General features: G+C 39.8%; 1 protein-coding gene across 7 annotated transcripts; it reads left to right on the top strand.

Annotated features, from left to right (window-relative positions):
* Window positions 1-1,300: 1,300 nt before the first annotated feature.
* Zfp239l1 (zinc finger protein 239 like 1) lies at window positions 1,301-16,677 on the top strand. Of its 7 annotated transcripts, none has more exons than XM_087555313.1 (6): window positions 1,301-1,448; window positions 1,637-1,714; window positions 10,124-10,250; window positions 10,443-10,488; window positions 13,974-15,109; window positions 16,062-16,677. In XM_087555313.1, exons 1-6 carry the CDS (start codon window positions 1,428-1,430, stop codon window positions 16,076-16,078), a joined length of 1,425 nt encoding a protein of 474 aa, XP_087411439.1. In that variant the 5' UTR covers window positions 1,301-1,427; the 3' UTR covers window positions 16,079-16,677.
* The last annotated feature ends 7,865 nt before the right edge of the window (window positions 16,678-24,542 follow it).

Here is a 24,542-nt window from a genome sequence, read left to right as displayed (position 1 = left end):
CAGGGAAGGAATGTACATGCTAGCAAGGTAAGGAAGGGCAAGCAGACAAGAGCAAAAGCTTCTTCTTACAGGTCTAGTAAAACATGTGACCAGGATTAGAGGTTTAAGAGCTCGTGTCTTCCTGCCTCAAGATTTGGATCAAAGGCCTGTGACTTCCTTCCTCACAGGTTCATATCTGAAGTAGATTCACCCACTTCAAAGCAAGCAAAAATCTTCTCACAGGTATGCCCTCCATTTCTGGATTTTAGTTCATTACCGATGTAGTCAAGTTCACAACCAAAAAACAAACATTAAAGAACTCAAGAAGAAATTTGGAGGTAATAACTGAAGCAGAGATCATGGGGAAATACTGCTTGTTCACCTTCCCTTTTTTATACAATCTGCCTAAGGGTGCAGACTACAGTACACTGGAACACACACACACACACACACACACACACACACACACACACACACACACACATCATTCATTAAGCCAGAAAATGTCCTACAGTCTTGCCTATAGGCCAATCTAATGGAGGTATTTCTCAGTTGAGGTTTCCTCCTCTCACATGACCCAGCTTATATCAAGTCGACAAAAGGCTAACCAGTATAGGAGTCAAATCCTTTGCTTACAAGTTTTTTCTATTGACATTATTAATTCATATATGTAGCGTTCTGCTCTTGGCTTGGTTTATAGTAACAATGTTCAGTACCCAGAGGTAATCCAAGTAAAGCTTATAAGAACAGGCATTATTTACAAAAGCGTACGTATTTATCAAACATGTTTTAAATTTTTATTTCGTCAGACAAAGTCTTAACACGCTGTACAGGTTTCTTTCAAACCTGGAGTTCAATCAACATTTTAAATCTTAACTTTCAAAAAATATAGGTGCGAAAGTCCATTTGCCTCATCTCAAATTCTTAAGTTATCACTCTTTATTGGCAATGTCCTTTTATTGACCGGGTAACCTTCCTGTTTGGGGTCATGGATTTTCCTTTCCCTGCACTGAGTCTGGGATGTCCAGAGCCAATCTGTAGGACTGTCTTATGTGAAACAGAATCCCGCTGAGTACACGACGAAGCGAGTGCCTGCACTAAATCCCAGAGGGCGTTGTGCTTAAATGCAAGGATCCCACGGGTTTACGCCAAAGGGAAGGCCTGGGTTACGATTGGGTGTTGATCTTATCTATCATTTTTATTTGCCTGGGATGGGAAAGGTCGTTGATCCTGCTACTCACGAATAAGAAGGCGGGTCCAGCATCTTTCGCCAATCAGAGCCGCTGTTACTTCCTTGCTGGAACTGTCAAATGAGGAACACGGATGTTCTGAAGTTTCTGCCCCTGGCTCCATTTTTGAATCCCGTGTAGCTTTTGTGAGGTGTAGTGACAGCTGGTTTCAGTCAGTGCTGCCTATTTTGTCAGCAGGCCCTTCCGAAGGACCTCTGCATGCGTCCGAAGCTGGAAATGGTGAGTGCGTGGTGGCTTCTGAAGTCGTGGGCCGCGGCCTGGACGCAGCCTGGCGCAGCTTGGCGCCGCCGACCCGACGTTCCCCTGGCGCTGTGCTGCAGTCTGAGGTGGAGGCTGGCACCGGAGGACCCGGGAGTCGGAGCTCTTCCTGTCCTGTCGCTGTGAAACTGCTTTCTCTCGGTCCCCAGGTTATCATGGGGAATCCGCGCGATGGACATGCACCCGGCAGACTTTGCAGCGCGGACGGGTTGGTGATGCGGAGTCTGGTCAGTGCTGTGAAGGGACTTGGGTGGTGAGCGTTGCTGCTAGTCTGACCTTGCATTTGAGTTTGGCCTACTTTGTTGTTTGCTGCGATCTCCTTGGGTTTGTATTAGTTTTGCTCTAGGCTACTTCTCCAAAGAGAAAGGATATGCAGTGTGCGTTTGTTGTTGTTGTTGTTGTTGGTGGTGGTGGTGGTGGTGGTGGTGGTGGTGGTGGTGGTGGTGGTGGTGGTGGTTTAGTTTGGTGGGTTGGTTTGTTTGTTTTTCAGACAGGGTTTCTCAGTAGCCTTGGCTATCCTGGAACTCACTTCAAACTCAGACTGTTTGTTTTCTTTCTTGTAACTCATTGCCTAGACCAGGCCTACCTTGAACTCAAGAGATCCACCTGCTTCTGTTTCCTGAAAATTGCAATTTAGATGCGTGCACCATCATGCCCTACAAGGTGGGCTCCTTAATTAGTATTTACCAAGATTACTGCCTTTTGGAAAAATATTAACGTCTTCAGTTGTTTCCTTTGCCTTTGTATAAGTGGTTTTTCTAGACAGTGTAGTTTGTGACTATTGGGAAGCTGTTGAGAGGGTCCAGCTGAGAGAAAAACATATATCTCTTCTATCTTCTGGATAAAATATTTTTTGTTTGAGAGTCGGTTTGAGTGTGCAAAACATTTAAAAATTTATTAGTGTTGTTCATGTGTGGTGAGGCAATCTTTGGGCTCCCATGCCATAGCATACTGTGTAGGTCAAAGGACTCCCTTGTGGGGTTGAAGTTGGTTCTCCTGGGTTCAGGGTTCAAACACAGGTCACAAAGCTCACTAGACGGCTGCTTTTACCTGCTGACCCATTTCTTTGCCCTCATTTATTTTTACTTTTATTTTAAAACTGGGTTTCGTGTGTTCCTGACTATCACGTAGCTGTAGATGACCTTGAACTAGTGATCCTCCCGCCTTCAGGTTTTCAAGTTTGGAATTTCAAGGCCTGAGTCAGCACTTGGTTTGATGTGGTGCTGGGGATAAGACAGAGGGAAGGAGTTCCTGCATATTAAGTAAACACTCTACTAAGTGAGCCACATCCTCATCCATGCTGTACAACCTTCCTCAGATTCTGACAGGAAGATCCTAAGATTTTCTGAGTTTCCTGAGTAGCATGTGTGTCATTGACTGCTTAGTGGCAAACATGGAACACATATTAATGAGATTATTGGGATATTTTTTATTTTGAGACAGAGTTTTTACTATGTAGCCTTTGCTGGCCTGGAACGTGCTATATAGATGAGGCTATCCTTGAACTGACAGAGATCAGCCTGCCCCTGCCTCCTAAGTCCCCTTCAGCATTCTTAGAACATTCGATGGAGGTTTTCCGTCAGTTCATGCCCTATGAAAAACAGAAGACCACTGTTACTGTGGCCTTCACTAGGATTAAAGGCATGCGCCACCACATCCAACCTTGAAATATAAAATTTCAAGTATATTATTACCATGATTCTCTGAATTTCTTTGGTGTCTTTGGAATGCCTCCTTTCTCATCTCTCATTTCATTAATGTGTGTCTTTTTTTGTTTTATTTGGCTAAGGGTTTATCAATTATGTTTATCTTTTCAAACACCAACGTGTGTGTGTGTGTGTGTGTGTGTGTGTGTGTGTGTGTGTGTGTATGCATTTTGCCTACCAGAAAGGATATATAACATGTTTTCCAAATGCTCACAGAGGTTAGAAGAAAGCATTAGATCCCTGGAAAATGGCCTTAGAGATGGTTAGGATCCACTATGTAGGTCTTGGGAACTAAATTCAGATCCAATGCAAAAGGCACACATACTTCTCTGAGCCATCATTCCACTTCAGTGAGTTTTATTTTGTTTTTTACTTTTGTTTCATTCATGTCAGCCTTGATCTTCATTATTTCTTCCACTTAGTGATTTGGACTTTGGGATCTTGTTTTCTCAAAGCCTTAAGGTGCTGCTATAGGTCGTTCATCTGAAATCCATCTAATTTATTTTGGAAAAAGATATTTTGGGGTGTGTGTGTGTGTGTGCTTTCATGTTCTTATGCGCGTTCGCATGTACGCTTGGGTTTCTGCAGAAGTCAGAAGAAAGTGTTGGATCCGCTAAAGCTGGACTCACATGCAGGTATGAGCCACCTCACCAGGTAGGAGCTGAGAACCAAACTCGAGTCCTCTAGAAGAGCCACAAGTGGCCTAACTGAAGAGCCATCTCTCCGTCTTCCTGTCTGACTTTTCTGTCAAAGTACAAAATCATATTTTATAGGAAAAGCTTGAAGAATAATACTGCCCTAGCTTCCACGGTGATGCATTCTCCCTAGCCCCCTAAGACGGATGTGTAACTCTCATCCCGGTGTGCATGGCTAAAAAGGATTCGTCAGTCTCCAAGGCAACAGCAAATCCTTCTCAAAAACCTTGAGTTGCAAGGCACAGTGTCAGAAATTTCATCCCTATAGCACCGAGCTCTGGAAATAGGAGCTGGGGTGCAGGAGAATGAGTGGAAGGTATGAACCCTAAGGTTCAAGGACTGGGAGGAGATGGTTCTACCTTACACTGTGGAGTTCTCTTCACTTTTGGGGAGCAGGGTGGGAAGGGGACATCTGGGCTTCTAATAGCTGGTGGGATCAGGTCTGAGCAGAAAGAAGCCCCTAATCCCACACTTGCACCTTGTAGACCTATAGGACTCTAATGATTGAGGACAAGTCAGAGATCCAGATTTTCTTTAGAGGTACTTAAGGTCTGAGTGGAAGGCAAATGACATGGTCAGGTGGTCAGGGACCAATACAAGAGTCCTTTGGGTCAAAGGTAGCACAGAATGATACCCTGACCTCCCTGCCACATGAGATAAAAGTCCCAGGTTTCCAGTAATGCAGGTTTCTGAGTCAGAAAGCATAGGTTGGAGGAGGTCATGGTGGAGTCACTAAGGTAGAAATCGCTGATAGAGAATGATGGGTAATAACTCACTGTGATTTGGCTGAAAGTCAGGGTATTCTAGATCCATTACGGAAAGGTGAGGGATCAAAGGTGAAAGGTTGGACATCAGAACCCCTGCTTCTCACCTGAACATGTCCTGTCACATAGGAAGGACCAGCGTAGAACAGGGTATCAAAATGTGGTTAACATTGTCCTGGTAGTCTTCCATGTCACCTGTGAGGCCCAGGGAAACCCCTCTAATCAGCAGGATATCCTGGAGGCACAAGGAGGGAGCGTCCCAGGCTTCTGAGCCCCAACATCAGAGGACACCACCACTCTTCCAGGGTGAGCTGCTAGTGATGTGGGTGTGCATCCTGATCAACACAGAAGACACCAGTGTCAAAGTAGATCATTTTCAGTGGATTGTTCTCTGAGACACTCCCCTCCACCCCCAGCTCTCCCACCCCCCACCCCCGCCAATGCAGAATAAGGAGCTAAGAGGGCCATTGCAAGGCAGGACTTGGGGGTGGAGAGGACCCCCCTTGTCTGAATTTTAATGTAGGAAATTAGAGTTATAAATGTTGCTGTTACTACTGTCCTCATTGAATTTTATGTGTTTTCTCACATTATGCCTTCATTTTCATTCAATTCAAGGAAGGTATTTGATCTCTTATTTCTTAAGTAACACATCCATCATTCAGTAGTATGTTATTTAATCTCTATGGATTTTCTGGAATTCCTGTTGCTGTCAGACTCATTGCATTGTAATTGGATAGAATACAAGACATTGTTTTACGTTTTCCATATTTTTGTGTCTATACATAACAGTCTATTAAGAGACTTCCCATTGCTTGCATTAAATGTGTGTCTTACGTTTGAGTGGAATATTCTCTGTATGTTTACTTGGTTTATTTGTTTTATGGTGTCATTTATTTATTTGCTTATTTATCTATCTACCTTTTGAGACTCAGTCACTAGACATACACAACAAACAGAGGTAGACCCAATTTCGTAAAAGACATCCAACTAGATCTAAAATTTCAACTGTGACTGGCCTGCAACTTGGCATGTAGACCAGGATGCCCTGAAACTCATGGAGATCAACTAGCCTCTCCCTTCTGCGTGCTGAGATTAAAGGCATGCCTGACGTCATAATGTCATTGAATTAGAGATTTTCTGTTTATTTTCTATCTAGTTTATTTGTTGACTGGTGAATCACTGAGTATTATTAAATTTCAATTAAACTGTGACTTTTATATGTCGTTGTTCTTTGATGGGATTCTACTAGATGTGTCTTGTCAAGCTAGACAAGGAAACAGCAAAAGACCAAAGTATGATACCTACCAAAGTCCAGCTTGTTGAACCACTGAGTTTTATTGGGATTATTATTCAAATATAAGTGAAGAGTTACTTATGGGGTGAGAAATGAATCAAAGATAGCTGTATCACCAAAGCCAACCACACACTATGGGTAACATTTTAGGAAAGCTAGACACCTGGAGAATCCTATACAGCCTGCAGACACCTCAACAAGGTGGACACTGTCCTTTTCAGCTAGTTGACCCTCTTCCAAGGAGGTTGGCCAGTCTCTCTTTTTTTTTTTTTCCCCCAAGTCACTCTGCTGGTCTGAGCCTTTTCTAGGCAGCTCACTTTCTAGAAGTGTCTCTCTTCCTGAGACAGCAATTCATGATGTAGGTCTAACTGTCCTTGAATTCACTGTGTAGGTTAGGATGCCCTTGATCCACCTGCCTCGCCCTCCCAACTGCCAGAATTAAAGGTGTGCACCACTATGCCTAACCATTAATAGCTCTTACTGTTAAAATCAAATTGCTACCTTATCATCAAAAATGCATTTCATCTTAAGTAAAAGAAGAGTAGCTGGTATTCCAAGCAAGTGGAACAAAGAAGGCATAGCTATTCTTTATCTGACAGAATAGGCTTCAAACCAAACTAGTCAAAAGAGATAAAGAGTGTCACTTCATCTCTTTATAGAAATAATCCACCGAGAGGAAATTACAACAATAAACACACACAACAAACACAGGTGCACCCAATTTTGTAAAAGACATGCAACTATATCTAAAATTACAGAAGAAGCCCAATACATCCCCAGCACCCTGGCGCTAGCCAATGATGTACACTCATCCGGAAGACCCTGCTATCCACTACCCAAAAGGTTTAAATAATCTGTTCCCCCCTCTCCCAATTAAATGATCTGTCTTGCTGAAGCCTGCCTCCTGAGAGTTGATTCTCACTCTCTCACTCGATGCCTGAGGTCTCATCGCCCCCAGCCCTCACCCCTAGCCGTTCCTGCCTCACTTTTCCTCTCAGGCTTGATCACACTGTTAGGGGTGGTGGAACAGAGCGGGAGCTGCACTGACTTATAAATGGAGTCCTTGTTGTGACCCGTGGAGTGTTAAGTCCTGCTAGAGGGCATTCCTCACTAGTGCAGTTCCTTTTATATCCCTAGTCATTCCTCCCTGCTTGTGAGGGTTTGAATATACATGTGGTGGCCTACGGGAAGTGGCCCTATTGGTAGCCTTGGGCTTGTTGGAGGAAGTGAGTGTCTGCATAGATGGGCTTTGAGGACTCTTAGTGCTCAAGCTCCACCCAGGGCCAGCAAGAGCTTCCTGCAGGCTGCCTGAGGAAGCCTGTCTCTCCTGGTTGCCTTCATATCAAGATGTAAAACTCTTAGCTCCTTCTCCAGCACCATGTCTGCCTACAGGCTGCCATGCGTCTCGCTGTGACGATAACGGACTGAATCGCTGAAACCGTAAGCCAGCACCAATTACATGTTTGCCTTCATAGGAGTTGCCTTCAACTCTCTTCACAGCAATAAAACCCTAAGATACTAAAAAAAAAAAAAAAAAAGGAAGCCCAATAATATGATAACGGATGACTTCAGTAGCCTACTCTCACCATGTGACTCATCTGGACAAAAACTAAACAAAGAAAAATTGGAATTAATAAATCAATGGACTTAATAGATGTGAAGCAGAACAATCCATCCAAACACTGAAAAATAGACAATCTTCTCAAGAGCCTATGAAACTTTCTCCAAAGTCACCCACACAAAGAGAGTCTCTATAAACATCAGGAAATTGCATTCTAAATAGGGAATAAAAGTCCACTTTTGTTATCAGCAGTAGAACTAAGTACACAGACTCATGGAAACTAAACAAAACACTACTGAATGATAATTAAAGGAACAAATGAAGAAGGAAATATTTTAAACTTCTAAAATTGGGTGAGAAAGAAAACACAGTGTGATTAGTTTGTGGGATAAAATGAAGGCAGGTCTCAGGAAAGTTTATAGTATTGGTTGTCCACATTAAAAAAAAAAAAACAAAAACAGTTGATCCTTTTGATAGGTTGCCAAATTGATATGTTAATGATATGTCTGAAGTCCTTGGGAAAAAAAGAAAATAAATAAGAGGAAGAATGTCATTTTCACAATTTTACCCCTGGAGCCAGTCTTCCTTTTTCTCTCTCCGTTTTGATAATTTATTTTGAGACCTTGTAGCTCAGGCTGGCCTCAAACTAATGATCCTCCTGCTTAGTCTCAGGATTCTTGATATGGCAGGTTTGCATTGTCATACTTGACTTAACCTCCTCTAATTATAGGGTGATTCGTAGCAAAGCTTAAAACGTAACACACAGACTGTTTTTATCATGCTCATCAATTTTTTCTTGTAGCAAGGCCTCACTCCTTATTGAGAAGTATAAGCTCACAGAAGCGTAGCCAACACGTACAAGGAGAGACGTGAAAGGAGCATTAGAAAGGATCAGAAAGTGCATGAGTCGCAAATGTGGGTTCAGCAAGTGTCTTGGCCAGTTTCATCGTATAGTATCAAATAAATCAAAGTCTTTCCCAAACCCTTTATTCAATAGTCTTCCTAAAGTATAATCCAAACTGTGGTCTTGGACAGAGTCACATCGCTTTATACATATATTTCATACCTAGTTTATGCAAAAATGATTCCATTCCTGTTTCTGTACTGATTCCATATTTCCCTTAGTAAAATAAATTCACTATCTTCTTTTGCAACACCTCCAAGCACAAAGTATCCGCTGTGTCTTTATCTGCTAAATTTAAAGCATCCCAAATGAAGGGATGGATCCTAGTTCATTTTTATGGTCTTTGTGTCAGTATCAAACCCTGTATCTGACTCAGACACCTGAATCCTCAAGACTGCTCCTGGCATGTACTTCTGGTGACTCTCAAGGTCCCAACTGATGAAAGAGTATGGGTGGCATTGCTAGTGGGCCCAAGGTAGCTTGATTCAAAGCTAAGCCATAGTACAGGTTTAAAATGTTCTGTAAAGAAAGACAGCAGGCCACTGAATTAGGGTACTTATAGTGCTATAAATAGCAATCCCCCACACCTTGGTCTCATGTGTCTGAATGCTTGGCCCATAGGGAGTGGTACTGTTAGGGTGTGTGACCTTGTTGGAAGAAGCGTGTCACTGAAAAGACAGACTTTGAGGTCTCATATATGCTCAAGGTGTGACCAAAGTGACATACGTTCTCCTTCTGCCGCCTGCAGATCAAGCTACCTCTCAGCTCCTCCAGCACCATGTCTGCCTGCATGCTGCCATGTTTCCCACTAAAACAATAATATACTAAACCTCTGAACTGTAAGGCAGTCCCAATTAAATGTTATCATGGTTTCTTTACAACAATAAAACTCTAAGACAGTTCTCAAGGGCAACAGTTACTATCTGGGGCTCTGAGAGGAAGGATTTGGCTGCTAAGGGTGGAGCATTTGCTAAGCATTCTGTGTTTTGATTGATAGGTACATCTGGTAAGCCTTGCTCACTGCATGTGTTATTTCCCATCATGTATCTAATTTTAATCATATGCCTTACTCAAAGACAAAATGATGAAAGATTCTCCTTAAATATTTGAGAACACAGTTCCCCTTATGGTACATGCGTCTGAAAGTAGCCCATTACTTTAGACCATTTTCAGTTGTTACCAGATGTGTTCCAAAACGTAGTTGAATTAGATACGGGAAATTAGTAAGTTGTTACTGGCGGGACTAAGAGACTGCCTCTTTTAAAAGGCTGAAACCTGATAGCTGATATGGTCCAAGGTTGCCTACAGATGACTGTTCAAAAAAGAATATCTACAGGGTAGTTAGTTGCATTGTTCAGAGACGACTGGGTGCAAAGCCCAAGGAAAGTCTCATCACAAAGATGTCCTGTGCCTGCGTTCCTCACTATTGTCACAGTGCCTAGAATTAATGTCACAGCAATTACAGCTGCTTTCTTAATACCTCATGTCTAAAATTTCCTCTAATAAAATTCTTCGTGCAAGTCAGAAAATGCTTCTACACCCAGTGAGTGGGTTCTCTAATAGTGATTCGGTGTAGTCACTATAGTTTTTCAAATTAACCTTTACATAAACACTTCCTGGTGTCTTCAGAAGCTCCGGTCCTAGGTGGTTCTGTATCCTGTCAGCCATGCAGTTAAAACTGACCATCCTAATTAATATGTGCCCTGTTTTAGGAGCCAGTGACCTTTGAGGACGTGGCTGTGAACTTCACCTCAGGAGAGTGGACTATGTTGGATTCCAGTCAAAAGAAGCTCTACAGAGATGTGATGAAGGAGACCTTTCTGAACCTGATCTCCATAGGTAACAACACACTCTGCTTCCTATGCTCATTCATTCAGACAACTATTTCCTGCTTCTGTCTGTAGTGGTTTATGGCTTGAAAGGGAACATATACTTATTTTAATGTGCCTGGTCAGGTCATAAGATTTAGAATGTAATATATTTTTATAATGTTAATTATACCATAATGATTTCTTTGGGTTTATTTTCTAGAGAAAACACAAGAAGAAAATTTTGAAGAGGACTACCAAAATCTCAGGTGAAATCTGGGGTAATTTAAACTCAAGAAAGAGTACTTTACATCAAACATTTGGGAATGATAGGACAGCTGGGAACCTAGTAAATTATCCAAATATATCTAAGTATAAATTCATTCTAACATAAATGTTTATAAAACTGCATTGGGTGTGATCGTTCAGAATTTGAGTATGCCATCTCTGTAATTTCTGAATGTCACCAAAATGCTGCATAACAATTAGCTATATAAGAGATTTTCCCCCCAGCGGTGCATTACCTAAAAAGCTGCCTTCATACTCACAAGTATTTGTTATATTTTTTTAATGACCTTTTCTTAAGTCTTTATATATAAGAGCTGGTTTGTTTTCTTGTTGTTATCTTGGTTTATAAAATTATTTGCTTTTCATGTGTGCTTGGTTTGCATGTATCTGTGTGCCACATTCATGTAGAGTTCCCTTGGAGGCCAGAAGAGGGCCTAAGATTCTCTGTCCCTGGATTGCAGTTACAGACAATTGTGAGCCACTGTGTGGGTGCTGAGAATCAAAGATAGGTTCTCTGGTAGAGCTATTAGTCCTCTTCACTGCTGAGTCAGTGAGTCCTCATTTTAGAGCTGTTTTTAATTTGCTTTTGACTGCTGAGATAAACACCAGGACCACACAACTGTCCATACAACTTAGGAGGAAAGAGATTATTTTGGTTCCTATCCTGACTTCCAGCTCACAGCCCCTCTTCATAGGATATCTGGGCAGAGATCTGGGAACTAGACCTGAAACAGAGATTATGGAAAAACATTACTGACTGGGTTACTCCTAAATTAAGACTTACTCAGCTTCATTTCTTATAGAACTTAAAGAACACAGGCCCATCTGGTCAGGAGCAGCAACACCCAGGGTGATGCCCTCACATATCAACTATTAATCAAGAAAATAACTACCACAGACTTGCTTACAAACCAATCTGATAGAACTGTTTTCTCAATAGAGGTTCCCTCTTCTCAGATGACCATATCTTGTGTCAAATTGACCAAAAAAAAAAAAAAAAAAAACCCTAACCAGCACAATTGATTCCTTGTTTGTCCTCATGATCTCATGTTAATATCAAAATATAAATCGTAGCATAACTTTAGGAATTTCACAGTCTTAAAGCGGGGAGGGCCGTACACATTAAATATTCAGTGCCTCAAATCCAAAAGTTCTCTGCTATGGGCTCCTGTAAATCAAATATAAAGTTATGCATTTCTGATTTAAAAAGTGAAGAAGAAGGGCACATTTACAATTAGATCAAAGTAAATCCGAAATTCAGCAATGCTAATCTAATTCTGTAGCTACGTGTATTTCATCTGGGCTTCACTCATGATCTTCTGGCCTCCTAAGGGCTTGGGTAACACATTTCTGAGTCTGCCATACACAGCACACATTCATCACTTGACTATAGGCGCATGCTGGCTCCAGCCCATAACTATTGCTCTTCTTGGAAATTACCAATGGTACTGTCATTAATTTTGACAGTATGAGAGCTGCAAGAACAAAGGGGTCATGGAGAAGCTGAGTCAGGGTACCATGAAAGGCCAGAATATGCCATTGCTGAAGCTGAAACCTGAGTTACAGGGAAAACACCGGGATCGAAGGGTTTATTGAGAACAGATGAGATTTTGTGCCAAGTGCCAAGGTTGGAGTTCCTAAAGAAAGGCCAGAAAGTGAATGGTGAAGGGGTAACCCTAGCATATTAGAGAGGACAGTACCATTGCATAACCATGCCAAAATTAATACCACCTGGCAGAATCTTACACATTGCCATGTTTTGCTGCCAGTTTGAAGTGTAGCCTTAGTCCCCTGTGGTCTCTGGGCTGATCGAAATCTCTTAAAGATTTCATCTCAATGATGTTGTTGTTTATCATAGCAGTTCTTCACCCCCAGCTGACCAGAAAGCATAGATTCTTAATACAAAATATCTTATGAACCACTCTTAGAGTCTTTGAGGCACTCTTAAACATCCCTTTGAGAGTTTGATTGGATGTTATAACATGGGAGGATAGCTTATATACCCTTAACTGAAGACTGGTGTTCCTCTCCTCAGGCAAGGCCATCCTCTTTGACAAAGTACACAGCTTCAGGAGAGAGATACTTGGAACTGTAAGGGAACAAAGAGGCCATATCAACCATATCAATCAGTAATCAATGGGAGTGACATAAGTCGAGCCATATGACCTTTACACTCTCAGACATCCCTGTGAAACTTGACAAGGCAGACTTCCATTGTCTACATTACTCTTAACATTCTTACATTCCAAGTTGCCAAAACAAATCATTAAACTCTAAGCATTCATTGACTTTTCCAATGGAAAGTTCTAAACACTTTCACTTTCTTTTCAAAAACAATATGGTTAGTCTATAACAATACCCTGTGGGCCTGGTCCCATTTCTGCTTTAGTTTGCTTTCTTGTCCTGTGATTAAATCCCACAATCAAAAGCGACCAGGGAGGAAAATGGTTTCTTTCGGTTTATACTTCATGTCACACTCTGTCTCCATGGGAACCAGGTCAGGAGCTTAAGCTGGGCAAGGTCTGGAAGCAGGAACTCAAGTAGAAACCATGGAAGAGCACCATTCACTAATTTGCTCTGCAATTTTTTTGTACAACCCATACCTACTTGCTCAGAGGAGAGACCAATCAGAGTAAGCTTGGCCCTCCCACATAACTTAGTAACTCAAGAAAGCACCCTGTAGAGTTACCTACAGGACAATCTGATAGAGACATTTTTTTTTTAAATTAAAGTTCCAGCTTCTCGGTTGGTCCTATCTTATACCATGTTGGTAAAAATCTAATCAATATATGTTATGTATTTCAAATGCCTAAGTAGAGTAGTACTTCCTAATTTTATGTGATATTCTTTTATGCTAACACTAGCACCTTGGTTGAATATTTTCTCTTTTTAAGGTCATAAATTATTTAAGTTTATGTGTATGTGCAGGTTCAGGTGAATGCATGCTACATATCTGAGAATGATATATGGAACCAGAAGAGGGCTATAGGTCCCTTGAAGGTTGAGTCATATGCCACTGCAAACCCACCCATAGCGATGATGAACTTTGGTCTTCTGGAAGAGGAAGAGGTGCTCTTAACTACTGAGCTATTGCTCCAGAGTCTTCGTAATTCTTATAAAGTCAAAGTTGAACGTCTATTTATTTACTCATGACAGGATCTTTATATGTGGCCCAGACTTGTTTTAAATTTGAAGGTTTTCTGCTCTTGCCTCTGGAGTACTATAACTGTAGTGGACCACTGGGGTCAGTCACCAACACTTTGTTTGCCAAATCAAAAACATACCAGTATCAATACCTTCCCATGTACCACAGGATTCAGTTATTCAAAATACCTTCTCATGCACTAAAAAGATCACATTGGAGCGAAATCTTACTAATCTAAGCATTGTGAAAAAGCCTTTGTTTTCTCCAGTGTCCATGATGCTCTTCTTGTTTTGTTTGTTTTTTGTGTTTTGTTTTTTCCAGAACTCAGGTGGTTGAGAAAGATGGTGAATGTGAACACGGTAGTCAGTGTGAACAAACTCAGGCACAGATTCCAAAGCATATTGTTACTGAGGACATGCCTCCTGCAATAACACTATGTGAAAGCAGTTTGGATACAAGAAAAGTCATCGGTAATTCACCCTTGGATGTGCACCTCAGTAATCAAACTCAAGAGAAACCATTTGAGTGTAAGGAACTGGTGGAGAAGGCTTTTAAACATGAGAAATGTTGGGAAGATATGGGTCATTCTGAGTCATTTCAGGTGCATGGAAGTTCTAGTGAGAACTCATGTGAAAATCAGCAATGCAATGTAACTTGTGGGAGTCTCCATTGTGATCAACATCAAGAGAAAACTCACAATGGAAATAATCACAACGAGACCACCTTTATGAAATGTACATATGACCAGATAGATGAAACAACCCATAGTGAAGTAAAGCCATTTGTGTGTAAGCAGTGTGGAGAAGCCTTTGTTAATTCCAGTCACCTTATCAGTCATGAACGAATTCACATAGTAGAAAAGTGTTATATTTGCAAACAATGTGGAAAAACATTTAGGTATTTGTCATGCTTCCAAAAACATGAAAGAATTCACAGTGGAGAGAGGCCTTTTGTGTGTGAGCAATGTGGAAAAGGATTTATTCAGTTGAAATACCTTCTCATGCACCAGAGGATTCATGGAGAGAATTCTTATGAATGTAAACATTGTGAAAAAGTTTTCACTATTTCCAGTGCCCATAATCTTCATGAAAACATTGAAGGTGGAGAGAAACCTTATTCATGTACACATTGTGGAAAAGCTTTCACTAGTCCCAATGACTATAACAGTTGTGAAAGAATTCATACCGGAGAGAATCCCTTCGTATGTAAGAAATGTGGGAAAGCCTTCAAACGTTTGGGTCATTTTATGAATCATGAAAGAATTCACACTGGAGAGAAGCCTTATGCCTGTAAACATTGTGGAAAAGCCTTCACCAGTTCCAGTGACAGAAACAGTCATGAAAGAATACACACTGGAGAGAAACCCTTTGTATGTAAAACATGTGGGAAAGCCTTCAGTCGTTCTGATTATCTTATCAATCATAAAAGGATTCATACTGGGGAGAAGCCTTATCCGTGTAAGTATTGTGGAAAAGCCTTTGCCACTTCAAGTGACAGAAACAGTCATGAAAGAATCCATACTGGTGAGAGATCCTTTCTGTGTAAAAAATGTGGGAAAGTATTCATTCTTTCTGGTGATCTTATCAAGCACGAAAGGATTCACACTGGAGAGAAGCCTTATGCATGCAAACACTGTGGAAAAGCTTTTACTACTTCAAGTGCCCGTAATAGTCACGAAAGAATTCATACTGGAGAAAAGCCTTATACATGTAAGCATTGCACAAAAACTTTTACCACTTCCAGTACCCGTAACAGTCATGAAAAAACTCACACTGCGGAGAAGCATTTCGCATGTAATCTTTGTGTGAAAACCTTCAACAGTCAGAGTTCCTATTACACTCATAAAAAAATTCACTCTATGAAAGAGAAACTTTATGTATGTAAGCACTGTGGGAAAGAATTCACTTACTGTGGTAATTTCCTCAAGCATGAAAGAATTCACACTATTGAGACATTGTCCATGTAAGCAATATGTCCTACACCCCATTAGAAACCTATATAAAATCTCAGAGCAACAGAACTTATATAACTGTAAACAGCGTGACATTCTGTGTGGCCAATTTGCCTTTATTGTGAGGTACAAAGAAAGATTTTGGAAGGGCCGTGAGATGGCTTAACTAGTAATGGTTCTTAAGGATAGCCTGGTTTTCACCCTGAAACTCACATGGTAGAAATAGAGAATCGGTTCCCAAAAGTTGTCTTCTGAGTTCCATATGCACAACATTGAATGCATGTGCGTATATGCACCATGAAGTAAATAAATGTAGTGCTAAACAAGAAAAAATGAAAACATCTTGAAGGGGAAACAAACATGAGCAGCAGAATCTAATTTTAGCCCTAATATAAAGCATATGTGGGATGAAATCCTGTCCCCATACATATTTTCATATCTTTCTGTTTTTCTTACAGGTCGGGTAGAGGGATAGCAAAATATAGTATCTAATACAGGACATTTGAATACCACTTAGGACTTTTAAAGTGGACCTGTTCAAACCAAATGTAAATTTTAAAGTAAAAATAAAGCTATGTGAATGTTTTCATGTAGTTAAGTTGTATAAAGAGAATTTGAGTTTGTGTATTTTAGAAATAACCAGAAAGAAGTACAATAAAATTTTAGCATTTTGATCTGTGGTTCATTCCCACAAAAGACTTTTATTTTTGCTTTTTTTGTTTGTAATATTGGAGTTAAGATTTGCTTAATTTAAAAAAAAAAGAGTTTCTTAATAACATTGGCATAATTTTTTGGTCACTTGAAAGACATGCTACCAAGAAACTGTGTCAAACAATATCAGGCATTTGAAGAGATGGATTGCAGCCTGGAGAAATGGTTTATAGAAGTGACTAACTGTGTTTGCTACTCTTCTCGGAGGCTGTACTTTAATAACCAACATATGTGTTAAGTGACTTTCAACTACCTATAGCTTCAATTCCAAGGGGCCTGAACACATGTCTGGTCTGTGCATACACAAATAATCTGAAAAGAAAAATAAAAGAAATTGGTGATTCAGTGTTCCCTTACATAGCAGATTCTGTTTTCAAAAGACCTATTATTTCATTGGTAATTAGCTTTATATGTAAAAATGTTTTTCCTGTGTGATATAGTTTTTTCTAATTCGATATCTTATTTGTGTGTGTTCAGTGTGTGTATATGCACATAAATTCAAGTGTCTGGGATCTGAGGAGGGTGTAGACTCAGTTTTGGTGCCCTAAGGTGAATGCTAGGAACCAAAGTCCAGCCCCTGTATTTAAATAAGTTCTGTGGCCCTCTTTTTAAAATGTTCCATTAAATTCAATGATTATATTTTTAAACACAGTTCCAACTGATTTTTTTTTTTGGAGTTTCCTGTGTTTCTATAATAAACTTTAGGACTTTATATCCCCAGTTCCTTTCATCTCTCTGTCCTTTCAACCCTTCTCAATAGACCCATTCTTTAATGTATGAGTATGAGTATGAACATGGGAATTGGCAGGGCATTTTAACATGACCATATATCAAGAAAGTAATATGGACCTGCTTATATGTGGGTGGCCTCCCCAACCACAGGTTCTTGACGAGATTTCAAGAATCAAGGCTAAAGAGATGACTATGCATCTAAGAGTACTTACTAATCTTCCAAAGGCTCCTAGTTCACTTTCCAGTATTAACACTTAGTGTTTTACAGTGACCCATAACTTCCAAGAATCAAGGACTCTTCAACTACAAATATATAACACATCCAAAGACACATGAAATAAGATTGAGTTCCTGTTTGTGTAGCTAGTGAAAAGTCCAAGAACCTAAGGGCAGCTGTCATAATGGTTTTTAATTAATTAAGTTACTTTGCATCCTGACTGCAGTTTCCCCTCCCTCCTCCCAGCCCTTCCACCCCCCCTTTCCCCCTCCATCAACACCTCCCTTTCTCTTAAAGATGAGGACTCCCATGCATATCCATCAGCCTTGGCATATCAAGTTGCAGCAAAACCACGTACATTTTCTAATGAGGCTAGACAAGGTACCCAATAGGGGGAAAGGGTCCCAAAGACAGGCAACACTGAGAGACAGTCCCTGCTTCCCATGTTAGAAGTGCCACATGAAGACCAAGCTGCACACCTGTTACCTATGTGCAGAGGGCCTAGATCAGCCCCAGGCAGGCTCATAACTTTCATTTCAGTATTTTACAATATGTGCATTACCTGGCTTTATCTCACCGAATACACAGCTAATCTCTTCCCAGCAAGTTGCATAGCAAGCTCTTGTAGCTTGAAGGCCATCTAAAGGGAAAAAGCTTTTAGCTCATCTCTAGCTTGACTTCGCAATGTCCTGTGACCAAAATGGATACTGTCTTCAGTTATAAAACTTTCATTATTCACTTATCCATGTTTGAGGTGTCATAGCAAGGACAACACTTGATTGACAGTTCCCATAACATATTTACGTATGTCTGCTTCATACCTGGAGTGCCCTGCTAAGAGCTGCATAAAAAGAATAACACTTCAATTTTTAATATTTTGATGAACTTCCTCACATATTTCCTGGCATGTGCCAGCTTACCACCACATATACCAACCTACTTTACCACCAACACAAGTGTAAACTGTAAGGGTTCCTGTTTTCCCATGTCATTGTTAACATTTTTGTCTAAATAGCCATGTGACTAGGAAGATGAAATCACACAATGTTTAATTTGCATTTCCTTGTTGGCTAAAAATTTTGAAAAATTTCTGAGTATGTATTAGCCATTTAACTCTGTATGTGTCAGTACTCTGTTCAGTTCCATAGAATATGTAAATCACTTGCTTTATTCCTAGATGTTCATAAACATGTATATTGCAGACACTAATCCAGCCTACTTTGCTGGGAAAGTTTACTGGCATTTTGTAGGTTGCCTTTTCATTTAATGAGCTTTTCTGTTTTGTTGATTTGGGAATATGGAAACCATTTGTTTTTAGAAGGGACACTAGAGAGGTGATAACATATCCTGTAAGATTGGAATCCCCTTCAGAAAAGCTCCCTATAGGGAATGATGTGTGTGTGTGTGTGTGTGTGTGTGTGTGTGTGTGTCTGTGTCTGTGTGTGTGTGTGTCTGTGTGTCTGTGTCTGTGTGTGTGTATGTATGTATGTAAAAATGTGTATATAGATATATATGTATATATACATATATACATATATATCGTTAAACACATTCCCTGATCTCATCTAATAGTTGCAGAATTTTGAGTATAACATGGAGAGTTGATACAGTTGGAATTTATTTTTTCTCCCAAAGTAGGAGACAAAGGTCTTGTTTCCTTCTACCAGAAGATAACCAATGTTCCTATAATAAATAGTATATTAAAGAGAAAATCTTTTCTCAGATGTATGTGTTTGGCTTTTTGTAAAAAAAATTGAGTTAGTGTACTTGTGCAGACTTTGATCTCGAGATCTCCCTCCTCCTTCTCTTCCTCCTCCTCCTCCTCCTCCTCCTCCTCCTCCTCCTCCTCCTCCTCCTCCTCTTTCTTCTTCTCTGAAAGTTTTTTAATGGTATTAGTCTTCCACATCACTGAGACTGCAGAATCGTTACTCTTTTTGTTATTTTCCAATGTCCACTTCAATTTTGGTCAGCATGAATTTAGACCTTTGCAGACCCTCTGAACATTGTTCTGTTTTTATGTTCCTTACTGATCAAGCTAAGATATCATGCACTAGTTTGGACTGTTCAGAGGAGATGCATTATTATTGTTCCTGATCGTAATGTGAATGCCTTCAGTTTTTTTCACCTAGCACAAAATTGGCGATAATTTAGTCATATAGACTTTATCCAATTGTTTCTATCCCTTCACTTTCCAAGGTTTTTGTCATGAATTGAAATTGAATTTTCTTAAACCCTTTTGTGTATGTGTGTGCAGTTATTACCATGATTGTGTAGTCTCTGTTCCTGACAACATTTAATTTATGTCTTTATTCTTTAATGTACTTACAACCATCTCTCCATGCCTAGAATGGTTATGGTTCTTGAATTTTTGTTTTGTTTTTAAGAACTTTGGCATGTATGTTAATCAAAGAAATTGGACTTTAACTCTCTTTTCTACTGTGTCTTTGTTAGGATTTGGAATCAAGATAATAACTAGCTTCATGGAAAAGGGGTATTTGGAATCCTTTCATTTTTGTATTACAGAATAACTTAAGCAGTTTTGGTATTTTATGTCTACTAGAATTTTGAAATTATTGTACTTTACATTGATTTAGCTCTAATAAGTCCTATATGTCTTAGGTTTTTTATACCTTTGTCTTCAGGTTTTACTGCTCTGAACAGACACCATGACCAAGGTAACTCGTATAAGGACAACATTTAACTGGGGCTGGCTTACAGGTTCAGAGATTCAGTCCATTATCATCCAGGTAGGAGCATGGCAGTGTCCAGGTAGGCATGGTGCAGGAGGAGAAGAGAGTTCTACACCTTCATCTGAAGGCCACTAGGAGAAGACTGGCTTCCAGGCAGCTAGGAGGAGAGTCTCAAAACCCACCCCCCTCAGTGAAACACTTCCTCCAACAAGGCCACACCTACTACAACAAGGTTATACCTTCTAATAGTTTTACTCACTGGGTCAAGCATATCCAAACCACCACAGCCAATGAATTTGTCCATTTCATATCATTTTTCCTGTTTAGTAGAATAAAATCTTTTAAAGTCTGTTGTCACAAGCCTGAAGTTACTTTTGACTATTGCAATGTCTTTATTTTCTCTAATTTATTACTTCATGTCTGTTTTCTTCATTAATTTAAAAGGGTTCGCCCATCTTGTTTATCTTTCAAAGAACCAACTCTATTTCCCTGATTCATTCTTTTATTGTCTTTTTTTTCCTGCCTGTTATTCATTATTTTTCCCATTCAGTGATAGTCAGTTTGAGTTCTTGGTTTTTTATGCCATAAAGTATACCATTAGGCTGTTTATTTAATGTCTGATTCTTTTGAAAAACTTATTTGCTTATGTCCATTTATGTATTTTGAATGTAAGTACGTGTGTGTGTGTGTGTGTGTGTGTGTGTGTGTGTGTGTGAGAGAGAGAGAGAGAGACAGTAGCTAAGAAGGTCAGAAGAGGACATGAGCCCTTTGAGCCGGAATTATATGCAGTTGTGAGCTACTCCACATGGATGCCGGGTAGCATAGAAGAGCACCAAGTCATTTACCCCTGAGCCCTCTCCTGCTACTATTTGAATTTTTTCCTTCTCTTTGATTTTTGTTTCTTTTAGTTTTTTTAACTTAATCACTTTACATCCAACTCAAGGCCCCTCTCCTGGTCCCCCTCTCTCAGAATCTTTTCCCTCAGCCTCCCTCCCCTATTCATTTGAACAGGTGGGGGGCTCCCTGGGTATCACCTCACCCTGACATATCAAGTATCTGTGAGGCTGGGCACTTTCTCTTCCACTGAGGCCAGACAAGGCAGCCCAGCTCGAAGAACATATCCCACACTGTTGCCTAACAGCTTTTGGCATAGCCCCTGTTCAAGTGGTTCAGGACCTACATGAAGACCAAGCTGCAATCAGCTACATATGTGCAGGGAGGCCTAGGTCCAGCCCATGCATGTTCTTTGGTTGGTGATTCAGAGAGCCCCAAGGGTCCAGGTTAGTTGACTCTCTTGGTCTTCCTGTATAGTTCCATCCTTTTTGCCTGCAAAATTCATGATGTTAAGTTTTTAACTGCTGAATAACATTCCTTCTGTAGATGTACCACATTTTCTTTATCCATTCTTCAGCCGAGGAACATCTGGATTGTTTCCTGTTTCTATCTATTATGAGTAAAGCTGTGCACATAGTTGAGCAAGTGTCCTTGTGGGATGTTGGAGCATCTTTTGGAGCTATGCCTAAGAGTGGTATAGCTGAGTCTTGAGGTCGAACTATTCCTAGTTTTCTGAGAAACCCCAAAATTGATTTCCAAAGTGGTTGTAAAAGTTTGCACCCCAACCAGCAATGGATGAGTGTTCCCCTTGCTCTACATCCTCACCACCACGTATGAGCTCTTGAGGTTTTGATCTTTGCCATTCTGATAGGTGTAAGATAGAACCTCAGAGTCGTTTTGGTTTGCATTTCCTTGATGACTAAGGACTTTTTGGATTTTAAATGTTGTCACTTAGAGCTATAAATTCCCCTGTTAATTCTGCCTTCATTGTATTTATTATAATGAGGACACCAGATCTCATTACAGATGGTTGTAAGCTACCATGTGGTTGCTGGGAATTGAACTCAGGTCCTCTGGAAGAGTAGTCGGGTGCTCTTAACCGCTGAGCCACCTCTCCAGCCCCTTCTGCCTTCATTGTAATACATAGATTTCCATGTTATATGCTAATTTTCTTTCAGCCAAATAACTCATAGATTTCTTCAATGATCCATTCATCAAATAATAGTTTATTTCATCTCCATAGGTTTTTTTTTATGTTTCCTATAATATCTATTGCTATCTATCGCACTCTTTTTTATGGTGATCAGATAGAATACAAGGAATTGTTTCAGTTTTTCTGTGTGTGTTGATATTTGCTTGTGTCCTCATAAATGAACTTTTATAGTATTTTCCATGAGCTATTGAGTAAAGTATTATTTTGTTGTGTTTGTTTGTTGTTTTGTATTTGACTATTAGATCCATTTGGTCTATGGTGCTATTTAATTATAGTTGTTCTGGTGTGTGTGTGTGTGTGTGTGTGTGTGTGTGTGTGTGTGTGTGTGTGTAGTTCTAATGATGACACTGTGATTTTAAATTCATTATTGTTGCATTAGTTAATAAACGAATATATCTAGTAGTATTTGTTTTATGAATTTGAGTGAGCTTTTGCTTCCATATGTATGAGGGGGATGTAGAGTGAATCTAGGGGAAGAAGAAGTGGGATGGAGAACAAAGTGCCATGGACTCCTGTGACTGCTCAAGAAATTTTGATCCAACTGTGCACTGCAAGTGATCTCAGATAAACCAGTAAGACAGAACAAAGGACCCTCTCCTACAAAGTCACAGTCAAGTGAATTGAGTGGTACAGAGTGTGTAATGCCCACTTTGGCCTTTTTTACATAACCACACCCTTATTAGCAGAAAAGTTGTGACTAAGTTATTGTACTAGATAATCAAAGTTAAATTTGCATCCTGATGCTGGCTTCCAGAGTCTGAAATCTTGGCATCTTTGTGAACTCATCTCTGTTTCCCCTTCTTTTCCTGATTCCAGTTCTGACATACTACATATAATTATAATTACTTTTTGATGAATTGTTCTTTGGACAGAATGAAGTGAGTTTCTTTATCTCCTTTGATAATATTTTGTTTCCTGTTTTGTCAGATGTTGAAATAGTGAACTTTACTTGCTTTGTACTTTGATTTTCATTGAAGATCTTTTTCCATTTTTTTCCCACCCTAAGATAACCTGTATCCTCCATGACCCAGTGTACTTTTAGGAGGTAGTAAAGGGGGGATCTTCTTTTCTAATCCAGTCTGCTAGTCTGTTTGTTTTCTTAAGTAATAATCAAATTATTAGATTTATTATTCAGAGTGTGTGGGGGCTGATTTGGGGCATTCTGTTATTAGTTTTGTCCTCTTTGCTTTGCAATAGTCTTATCCTTGTATATTTCCCCCCTGGAGCCTGTTGGGTATACTTAACTTTTTCTTCAGTGTGAATTTTTTCTTGTAGTAGGTTCGGTCAGGCTTACTTCTTGGTCATCAATTCTTTTGGGGTTGTTTTCCAAAGGACAGCTTCCCTTTTCCCTCTGAGAATGAGGACAGTGTTTCCAGTTACATTAGGGTGGATTGTCAGTTATTTCCTTAATAATTTAAAATACTTCTTCCCAATTCCATCAAGCTTTTAAGGTCCCTTGAGAAATCAGCAACTAATAAGATTGAACTTCATTCATGGCGTTTTCCATACCCTTCCTTCTTTCCTTAGTGTTTTAACTGTGCTATATATGTTGTAGGGTGTTGCTTTGTTTTTGTTTTTGTTTTCTGGCCTGCTCCTCAGTGTTCTGTGAGTTTCTTGTATCTTGAGGGGACTCTTCCTAGATTTTGAAACTGTCTTTTCTAACGTTATTCAAATTAATTCCTATTTCTTTGCAGTTAAGTTCTTCTCATCTTATGTATATAATGTACAATTTGCTTTTTTTTTTTTTGTGGAATGCCAAAGAAGATGTTACATGTTCTTTTCACATTCACCTTTTAATTCCTCACTTACCTCAACTGAATGACTCAATTCCTCTACCTTGTATTCAAACCCCAAAATTCTTCCCTCCGTGAAGGGAAGAACTATACAGTTTGAGTCCAGTGAACTTCTTTTTCCCATCATCTTTTGATTTTGTTTTTCCTTCATTATGCTGTCTCTTTATTGATCTCTATTTTCATATCTTACTTGAATTCTTTTTTTCATCCAGTGGCTGTGTTCCCTTAGAAAACTCGCTAACTTGTCTGAACTCTCTAACTTGTCTGAATGATCTGTAATCATTCTTTTTATTTGTGTGTCTGAACTTTCATCTACGTCATTTTGTTGAAGACAATTTCTGTAGGATGAATAATTTTGGGATAAGACAAGTTTTATTTCTTATTTATGTTTCTGGTATTGTGGGATTGAGATCTGCCCATCCTGGGTTATATTGTTGACTCCTATATTTATTGTTGTCTTTTTAATTCAGTTACATCTACATTTGGTGAGAGTACATAAAAGAGTTCAGCAAAGACTTTGCTGTAATAGGATTGAAGTGTTAGTTACTCTTAGACTATTCTCCAGGGTAGCAGGCTGATTTTCCAGATTTTTATTGAAAGTTAAACACTGGCTGCAACTACAGTCAGGATCAAATTTTCACAGGATCCACTGTGAAAATTAAGTGCGAGACAGCCACAAAACAATCATTACTTAAGTATAAATTTTTGAGGTGAGTAAAGAGCCACCCAAAAGTACTGTGTGTGTTAAC

The sequence above is a fragment of the Rattus norvegicus genome, chromosome 7 (genome assembly GCF_021556685.1).
Source record: "Rattus norvegicus strain SHRSP/BbbUtx chromosome 7, alternate assembly SHRSP_T2T, whole genome shotgun sequence".
NCBI lineage: Eukaryota > Metazoa > Chordata > Mammalia > Rodentia > Muridae > Rattus > Rattus norvegicus.
Note: the sequence above shows the minus strand (reverse complement) of the source record. Positions and strands in the feature narration are given on the sequence as shown.

What these genes read in the sequence shown, in the direction of transcription:
- Zfp239l1 (XM_087555309.1), top strand. Translation starts at nt 1,428, where the DNA reads ATGCGTCCGAAGCTGGAAATG. An exon ending in TGCGTCCGAAGCTGGAAATG is followed by an intron (nt 1,449 to 1,636) that starts GTGAGTGCGTGG and finishes CTCGGTCCCCAG; the next exon opens with GTTATCATGGGGAATCCGCG. An exon ending in GAGGACTACCAAAATCTCAG is followed by an intron (nt 10,489 to 13,973) that starts GTGAAATCTGGG and finishes TGTTTTTTCCAG; the next exon opens with AACTCAGGTGGTTGAGAAAG.